The sequence below is a fragment of the Drosophila subpulchrella genome, unplaced genomic scaffold (assembly GCF_014743375.2).
Source record: "Drosophila subpulchrella strain 33 F10 #4 breed RU33 unplaced genomic scaffold, RU_Dsub_v1.1 Primary Assembly Seq22, whole genome shotgun sequence".
NCBI classification, from domain to species: domain Eukaryota; kingdom Metazoa; phylum Arthropoda; class Insecta; order Diptera; family Drosophilidae; genus Drosophila; species Drosophila subpulchrella.
In genome coordinates, this window is record NW_023665540.1 from 489,368 (window position 1) to 499,428 (window position 10,061).

The 10,061-nt window shown below is 36.8% G+C and overlaps 1 protein-coding gene across 9 annotated transcripts in view; it reads right to left on the reverse strand.

Moving 5' to 3' along the window:
* LOC119559353 (UDP-N-acetylglucosamine--peptide N-acetylglucosaminyltransferase 110 kDa subunit) overlaps positions 1 to 9,740 on the reverse strand; it is a 286,535-nt gene extending 276,795 nt beyond the window's left edge. For 8 of the 9 annotated variants that reach the window (XR_005220745.1, XR_005220746.1, XM_037872396.1 and 5 more), the window contains exons 1-2: positions 9,596 to 9,740; positions 9,265 to 9,536 (exon numbers count right to left, since the gene is read on the reverse strand). Coding sequence is in view for 7 of the 9 variants with exons in the window: in XM_037872396.1 (XP_037728324.1) it covers positions 9,265 to 9,400 (136 nt within the window). In the remaining 2 variants the exon portion in view is untranslated. The remainder of the gene's footprint in view (positions 1 to 9,264; positions 9,537 to 9,595) is intronic. The other variant, XM_037872397.1, reaches the window with a different exon arrangement.
* Positions 9,741 to 10,061: the final 321 nt, after the last annotated feature.

Consider the following 10,061-nt stretch of genomic DNA (forward strand, 5'->3'; position numbering starts at 1 on the left):
AACTGGCTGCCGATCCATCAAAAGATACGCGAAGCTTTGTGGTGAAGCTATCTTTATGACGCCTTTATGACGCAATGATGAGGCAAGAAGTATCGACACGACCCGATGTCAGCGGCAGAAACTGATGTCCTAGATCGAGGTATTCGTTTATGAATGCTGCATATTGAGCCTTCAAGGGTGGCTGACGATTTAGCTTTCTCTCTAGGTACAAGAATTTTCGATAAGCTTGCTGCTAGAACTCTCCCAAGAGATCTAAATTGAGCTTGGCAGGCAGACGAACAGAATAATTACCAGCTGTCAAACGAACGAAGTGTCTTACGAAATGTGCTTCACAGTCCAATTCTTCCTTAGTAGCGCGTATAATTGGTTCGGCGCAGCTTTCCACTTCCCAAAATAGTCGAAGAAGATCATCTAACCGATAGAAACTATTCTCTCTACAAGCGAGAGGTACATCTTGAGACGACAATTAGGACGAGCCATTGGAAAGGTGGGAGCTTGATTTGGTCAACGCACAACATCTCGGAAAAGAGGCTGGCTCCGATTAAAAGGTCCACCCGCTGGGGAGTATAAAACCTTGGGTCAGCTAACTGTATATTTTTAGGATGTTCCAGTTGCCGATGTCGACTTTGAAGCTAGGCTGTCGCTCTGTTATGTTCGGAGCAATCACCGCGGTAATGTTGGCTGAGTATTCGGAAGTTCGGGACTGAATCGTAATAAACTGGAATCTCCTATTCCAGTTACAGATTTTGAAGATATTATTTTCTTTATTTGAAGCTGATTTGCGAATCGGGACGTTATTAGATGCAGTTGAGAGCCCGAACCGAGTAAAGCTCGACAGGGAACGGTTTTTTACTAAAACGCTAGCCGTTGCTAAGAGCACAATATCATTAATAAAATCCTGTGCAATAAGAGCAGTCGAAGTGGAAGGCAGTGCAGAGGGTGAGGCAGAGGGGAGTGCTTCTTGAAGCTGTGCTCCTTCTTGTGAAGAAAAAGAAGCTAAGTTTCCCAGGTGAAGCAGGGTGTGGTGCTTAGATCCGCATGCACGACAATTACTGGAATTGTATTGCCTAACCTGATGACCAACCTTAAGACAATTTAAGCAGAGGCTGAGCCGTTTCGCTTCTTGAAGCCTACTCGTAGGAGACAGGGTTTTAAAATTCTGACAATAAGAAATGGAGTGACCCGCATCATTACAGAACATACAGATCCAAGGGTTAGAATTCGAGGCAACAAATGCTGATCTACGCGTATTGGGTATTCTGTACCCATAGTCTCCAACGTCCAGGAGTGCTGCTCCAGAAATGATGCAATTGACTCCCACGTAGGAATTAAGTTGACGAAGGCAGTGTCCTCTAAACGCTCTTCCCACTTTGCCTGACTTGCCGGATAAAACCTTTGGAACAGGACTTGGACGGTGATGCATCCTTCGATTTGCTCCGTCGTGCCCAGTCCTTTGAGAGCACGAATATGAGCGTTGAATTTATCTGACGGAACCACTCTGCACCGCCTTTAGTCCCAGGATCTCAGTTATGTGTGCCTGAAAAACCAAACGACGAATATCAAATCTATTTTGCAGCAAATCCAAAGCAATGGCGTAGTTGCCATCCGAAATTTCCAGCGAGCGAATAGTTTCGAACGCAGTGTCCCTCAGGCATGATCGTAGATGCTGCAGCATTTCTACGTTGGCAAGGTCCGGATAACTATCTATGATCGTGATAAACGTAGAATAAAAATCAGACCCCTTTGCATAACTAAAGCGAATTTATGAAGTTTAAGTGGGGGCAGTAAAGTTGCCCTTTGTCGAGGCTGACGCTGCTGGGGGCCGAAAACTCCGGGAGTGAAGCCGTCAACAAAAGTTGAGTGCGAAAGAAGCTGTGAGGCGCGCTTTGAAGTTTCGGCTCGATCCGATGTCTTCAGAATTACGAGAATGTCATCAAATTTCTCACTCAAATCATTTTCAATTTCCTCGAAATCCAATTCTACGAGCTCACTGAGAACCTTTTTAAATGATTCTTGAAGCTCATCAATCAACTCCAACCTCACATGAAGACCGGATTCGTCGCATGAAGTTAACGCCGCACTTGATAGGGAATCCCCTAAAGGCTCCTCTCTATTAAATAATGCAGTTGCCTTGCGCATTAAAAACATTGCCCTGTTTGCATCAGCGGTAACATCTTCAAAAAGTTCCCGTAGGCATGGCTACAACAACAATAACAAACCCAGCAGACGAAATTCCCGAAATTCGCAGTCACCAACTGCTATTTATTTATAGCGTTCACTGCATTTAAGGCTTTATGATTTGTTGCTCCGCCAATGCACCGCAGCCGCAAGAACGAAAACGTCAATAAATAGACTTTTATGATTTGCACTTATTATTATTTATGTACAGATCACGTCGGGGTCACCAATGTTGAACTAATAAGCTTTTTTATTAGTTATTACAAAATTAAAATACGATATTTCGGGTTGCTTTATGCTCGTTAACAATTTATTAGCGAAAGAGAGTACAGCAGGCGAGACGAGAGTGCGTTAACGTTAATGTTAATGCCGAGATCAGAATTCGAACTGATTTTACAAAGGGACCACCGAATGCTGGGTCCAAGAATGCAAGTACACAAAAATGAGAGAGCTAGATAGAGAGAGATACCTTTTGCGATGCAATTAATATAAGAGATCGAATTAAGACGTTAATTAGCTGCTGCGGCTGCGTGACCCGACAGTAAGGTTATGTGAAAAAAACATATTGGATAAAAACGGTCGAGAAAAACGGTTCGAATGGTTATGTTTTGGTATATCGTTATTAAATATGACATGAACTGTCATGGACAACACAGAATCTCCGAGTTAAGACCCATTTTTCTATCCGAAAATGTTAATGTATGCACCAAAGATCTTATCAGGCCCAATACTAAACTACAGCAGGTGCTTAAAATAAGATCGAATACGAGTATTAAAAACATTATTTATTGTTTTAGATAACAAGTTTCAGAAACACGCACTAAAAAAAGAGTTCCTTTCATAAATGCGTAAAATATTTACAGGCGCATGAGGATCCTCAAGAAACAAGTCAGTTGCTTAACTAAAACAAATGGGAGTTAATTAAGGCAAAGTTAAGTTTTGTAAAAGGGGCACCTTTTAATAATTTAAGGATCCTTTAAACAATATAATAAACCAAAACATAATAGCACAACAGTCATTATCATTATTATTATTATTATTCTTCCTATTAAACTAAGTCCAATACAATGGATACATCCTTCATGAATTAACTTATGATGTAATTTGGTATAAGGTAGTTGTTCCTAGCCCAAGGTGAATATAAAATATGTTTCAATTAAATCATCGAGCAAAAAATTAGACCAGGTTCAACGTCAGGATAACTATATATAATTCGAAAGTGCTCATAAAGTAATAGAGGTAAGTGACTTGTTTAGTCGCTTGATCATAACCCAACCAAAAATCTTCGAGTTTTTTTTATTATTAAAATCTAAGACGACACAAATCGTTTTTTTTTTTTAGTTTTTTGTACATTTTTATTCCTTTGCAGAGGGTATAATGACGAGTCGATCTTGCCCGTCTGTACGTTCCTCTGTCTGTCCGTCCGCCTGTCCGTTTCTACGCAAACTGATCTCTCAGTTTTAAAGCTATCGCGATAAAACCTTCCCAAAATTCTTATTTCAATCTTATATCTTTTTACACGTAGTATATAAGTCTGAACGAGTCGGGTTGGACCAAGCCCCATAGGAATAATCGGAAAAATAATGAAAACATTTCTTTTTAAGTTATAGCATCGTGGTTTCTTGACATATTATCTTTTGGTCTTAGGAATATCATTTTTTAAATATTTTATTTTCGTTGACATTCTATTCTACTCTGGAATATCACATTATTCATTACGGAAAAAAATTATAAAAATCGGACTACTATATTATAAAGCTGCCATAGGAATAATCGCAAAATTAATGTAAAAATATATAAAATTGGTTTTATTTTGTTATCGGCAAAACGTATAAGATAGTAAATCCAAATTTTACTTTATCTTGAAATTATTGATATTTCTGTGTTTATTTTTAATTTTCTAAAAGTCGGAAAGCTCTGTATATACTTACCTTGATCCCATAGAATCGACCTGCAATGGTATACATATAAACATCGGCTGGCCGTTAGTCCAGTAAATATTTTGTTTCTATTTCTTATTTTGTTTTGTATGGCCATATAAAAAATGATTTGAGAGTCAAGGAACTTAAAAATATAAGTAGGGTAACTAATTAAACATTTTTGTGTTAGTGGTGCTATTATATTTTTGGCAGCTGTATATGCTATTATAAAACGGACTTAAAAAAAAAATTTTTATACATATTCGATTTGCTTTAAAATTTTTTTTAAGTATACAAATAAGTTTGCTAAACGCAATATTTTTTAAAAATTTTCTCTAAACATTTATATCCCCAGTTTTAGTACTCTAAAAACATGTTTTTTTAACTTTACAATAGATTTTTGAAGATTTGAAGACTTTCCCGGATGGCGAATGGCTACGAGCTGAACCTGAAGCTACTGCACCCCATCATTGTTGAGAGGTCCTTGCACAATAAGAGTTCTAGCGCTAATGGCGTTTGTGGGCATTATAGTGGGCGTGGCACCCTTGAAACAAACTTGCACTGCGCAAGAAGCCGAAGAATATACTCCTAGATTAAAAGGGTATATTCGATTCGTTAGAAAGTATGTAAAAGGCAGAGGGATGCGTTTCAGACCCAATAAAACCTCTGTCCATAAGACCTCTGTTATCCCGAAAACCATAAAAGCTACAAAGTTGGGACTCTACAGATTCCTGCGCAGCGCAAGTTTCATCAACACTTTTCTACCAAATAAGCGCTGAGTATGCGCTCGGTGATGACCTTTTTGTAGTGATGTGCCTAAAAAGCGATGAATAGTACTGCAGTATGATGAGTGTGACGACTGCTGTCTGACGGCAGAGGCAGAGCAGAGCAATTCCCTACGCCCGCTTAATGGGAAGCTGCCGACCGCTTAAGCAGATGTTCAAACAGAGGGTATTTTTCAACATTCTAACCCAAATTTTTAGTGAAATTGTGATTCACGTGTTTAGTTATTTACTGAATAGTATACGTAAAAAAAATTCAAGAAAATCAAAAATGTGACCAAAAAGTTGTTCGGTTTCTAAAAGAACAACCCTTATACTTTATATGGCGGAAACGTCTCCTTCACTGCGCTGCAAACTTCTGACTAAAGTCATAAAATATATAAGAATATGAAAGGCAATGATGATGATTTTTATTTTCTACGTTTATATGTTGACTTTATGCCAGTTTTGGTCTTTTCCCTCTGTTCACTAATATTCAGGGGAGCTTTGCACTAAATGGGTGTCGTCGAAAATATCATTCACCGTTAGCAAAAATTGTAGGACACCACAAAAAATGGGACATCCAACAACAAATACACAAATACAGAATCCATATGAAAAATGCAAAATTGACTAACAAAACCAGTGATTGAAGTGCTGAGAAATAAGAAATTTTTGCTTTGTGGGGCTTAACAGAAAATATGCTTTTTATTTTTTTAAATCCTGTTTGCGAATTTTTACTGTTGGCCGCAATGGAACGCAAATTTTTGTTGTTTAATAGAGGTGATATTGAATCTGTAGAACTTGTAAACCGCCTAACTTTCAATGTTCCTGTTGGACTAACACGAAATTATTATCCCCTTAATTTGCCACGATGTACATCAAATTTTTGTCTGCTCGAGCCCTTTCGCGTTCTATGTAATAATTATAACAACCTTTATCATTTAATTTGCACTTCAACTTTTATCCAGGTATTAAAAAATAATATTTTAACTCATTTGCTTCATTCTTAGTTGCTTCTTTTATTTTCATTTGTGTCCCGTCTCTATATGTTTTTTGTATTTTCCGCGCGAACTCGCATTTTTTGCCCAAGTGTCGTCGGGCCACTTGTTTGTACTGCTCGTAGTGCATCAACGTCCATCATATATTCCTTGAATTTTTAATATAAAATTCTTATTGGAAACGTAACAAAATAATCCAATACTTTTAATAAAGAAAAAAATCAACAAGATTGTATGGGCTGATCCGTTTGATGCTTAGTAAAACCGCGAAGATGGGTCCGGAAATATCCTAAATAGTATTTTCTCTAGCAGCAATTTGATTTAACAATTCAACAATAGTCTCGTTCAACTTAGCATTTAAAATAAATATATTTCTAACAGGCAAAAGAAAAGGTTTTATTAAAGGAGCGAAATTAATTTCTACTTAAAAAAAATTCATTAATAAACCAATTTATTTTGTTCGGTTTTGCAAACGAATTTCACAATGCTAGCGGTGAAATTCGAACCAATTTAAGTGTGAACTCTTGAAAAAATTATTTGATATAAGTGAATCGATACTTTGCCGTTAGAAATACATATTTAACATTTTAACAAAGTAAAAAAAGTTTTTAAATTAAAAAAAAATTGTGGAATTCCAGCTGCTCAATTTGACGGGGAAAATGCTGAAATGGCAAACCTGGTTATAATGGCCTTAAATCAGCATGCCATTTGGGAATATTTCTTTTCTGAATGGCGCTGGCACAGCGATATGCTGCAAATTAAACAGAAACACAAAATTGATATTTGTGAAATTTACACGAACCATTTCTAGTTTTCAAGACATTGGGTTAAAGTCCCATACAAACTTTTACGATATGGATATTTCACATAATGAGAGCGTGGTCTTTGGAAGTTTTGTCGAGCACATACAGTGGCGAAAAAAATAATAGCACCACTTCAATACATTTTCTTCTGGGTAACATAAAATTGTTTTCAGTGTTTGTTTTTCTCCAACACAAAATTTTTTTGTACTCTTTAGTGTTCTTTCTAACCAAAAAATGTGTTACCCATTTTTAAATCCTGCCTATAAATTTATTTTTTAGTGTTTTATTAAAGAAGCCCAAAAAATGGAGAAAAATAAAATAGCACCACTACCAATTTTATTAGCAAAAACCCCATATTTTGCCGAATATCCTTAATACAAAGCACGGGTCAATTAGATTTATCTGTAATTTCAATATTTTGAACATAAAAAGTTTGATAATACCATTGAAATGGGACGTGAAAAGCAATGCACTGAGGAAAAGCGTGATATCATCCAAAAGTTGATAAAGGATGGAAAATCTTACAGAGATACACCACAAAGTTTTAAATGAAGAATATAATCATAGATTTAAGAGTTCAATATTGTTATCTCATATTCATGAGATAAGTTCCTATAATTGGTAGTACCTATAATTTTAAACCCATTTTTGAAAAGTGGTGCTATTATTTTTTTCGTTAAGTTTTTCGAGTTTTAATAAAGTTTCTTAAATATTTTAAAAACTAAAAAAAATATCTACATATTTTTTCACTTTCTGATTCTATGTTGCAATCCAATTCCAAAAAGATATTGCATGTTTTGACAGAGCTAAAAATATAGGTAGGGTGGCTATCCAAACATTGCTCGAGTAGGTGGTGCTATTTTTTTTTTTTCCCAGCTGAATAAACCAGGGTCCCAATTCTCAACATTAATGCTAAAAAATTGTAAGGATGTTAAACAACCTTGAATAGTGCGTTGAAGTTCCTTTAAAGCTTATCCAGACTCCTGTGCTATGGATTGCACATTGAAGACAGTTCTCAGGTAACTGTTCATCTTCAATCGCTTATTTTCGAAACGCTCCGTTAGATTTATCCAGGCTGAGGGAAAGCCATCATTGGTGATTGGGTATTTCAAAACTATTGAATGAGCTTCGCAACTGGTTTTTGAATTTAAGTGCAACAATTTTTCAACGGGCGTTAGACTCGGATTGTCTATGTATATCGCCGTGAAAAGGTCCCGGAAAGTTGGCCAGCGAAGATAAACGCCAGAGAAAAACCTCTATGTCGATAGAGCCAACAGCCATAAGACGTGGAAGTTCGGGACTGAGTTATTGGAGCTTAAGAAATTTGGGAGTAGTCCGGTTGGATTTGCTCGAAAAACTGAGCGGCAAATCTTTCGAATATGTAGTACGTTTGATTATATCTTGTCATGAGCCAAAATGCAATCATAGCATGTGTAATATGCTTCAATTTGCCATAGGGAATTGGCATGATCATGACGAATTTGGCATGCAGATAAAATCAAAATCCGTAAAAATACACGGTCACACTGACGATCGGATATGGGCATTTCCATGGGTCGCGAACGTACGTTCGTACGCACTTAGTACAAATAAAAAAAAAGAAAAACGTTTTCTGCATTTTTTTTAGCATTTTGTTAGCTCTTTGCTTAGTATAGGAGCCACAGTTTTGGGCGGTTTGTGGGCGTTAGAGTGGGCGTGGCACTCTGATGAAACAAACTTGCGCTGCGTAAGAAGCTCAGGAATCTGCACGCCAAATCTCGATAGCCTAGCTCTTATAGTTTCCGAGATCTCAGCGTTCATCCGGACGGACAGACAGACGGACATGGCTAGATCGACTCGGCTAGTAATCCTGATCAAGAATATATATACTTTATGGGGTCGGAAACGCTTCCTTCTGTCTGTTACATACTTTCCGACGAATCTAGTATACCCTTTTACTCTGCGAGTAACGAGTATAACAAGAAAAGAAGCTATACGCTTGCAGGTTATTCCCGTGGGAGCATCGTAAATTCAGAGCTTACCGATTTTTTGAAAACTATAAACTAATTATACAAAATGTAATATACTGCTTCATACCAATTTACTACCGTATCTGTATACCGAAAACGAAATTGGTGTTTGTATTCTTTTGACATTAGTTATTCAATCGTTTCTATGGCAGCTATATAATGAAGTCGTCTGGTTTAATTTAAATTTGGTTCGAATTTTTATGTTAAAATGTCAAAAAGCACCGAAGTTATAAATTTCTTTACATTCTTAAAAAAAATGTATGTATCATTCATATGGGAGCCATTGGATACAATGGTCCGATACGGCTGCAATAGAAGGAAGACCTTGGATAAGTTTCATCCCGATAGCTTTAGACTAGGTGAGACTTGTCTGCGTAGAAATGTAAAGTCTGGCATGGCTAGATCGACTCGTCTAGAGCTACTGATAAAGAATACATATACTTTATGGGGTCGAAATCGTCTCCATTACTGTGTTGCCAACTTCTGACTGAAATCATTATGCCCTCTGCAAGGGTATAAAAAGCCATAGCTCATTTCATTACTATACCGTGTACATATGTATGCGTTGTTTGTTAAGTATGTTTGTTCCTTACCAACAGAGGATAAAGATTGGAGATCATTTTGTTTTCCGGCTAAATTGCTCCCTGTTGAATTTGAATGATGTTGTAATAATGAATGAGCCGCTGATTGCAGTTGCGACAATGGCTGACCTTGCCCTTGAGATTGCATTTTTCTTTATTGGTTGGTTTTACACTTATTTACATCCAACGATGATAAAATGCCGTCTAAAATCAATAAGCCACCCTTATTTACAAAAAGTCTGATGATGTGTACATGGTAAAACCTTTTAAGATGGATCAAATATCTGTAAAACATAATTTGTAAGTATTAACACATAATTATCTCAACTGAATTCGATATTACTTTTATCAAACATCCACTCAGCTGTGAAAATTGCTTACTTTAATAGTCAAATTATTAAAAGTGGAAATTTTTTAAAAATTGGAAACAGTGAATAGAAACAAATTTAGTCTTGCTTTATTGAAAGCCATTTTTGAAAAAAAATCGACTGTACACCGTCTTCACACTACTGCTTAAGAAGTTATTGGGAAAAATATATACAAGGCGTTCACACAGAACGTTTTACGCAGGCTTACAAAATTAATTTAATTGATTGGTTTAAGCCTAGTACTCACAACGACGAGAGCCGCGAGCTAACCATAGGAGTGAGCGAGAGGCAAATACGCGGCTAACGCTTTTCGTCGGGTCTGTTTTTCAGCGCGGTACTCAGATGAGCTAAGGAAATACCAGGAAAAATACCTGATTTAGCGAATGAATTTCGATGAACGCCGTTAGCCGCGGCCCAAAGAATAAGAAATTTAATCTTTTG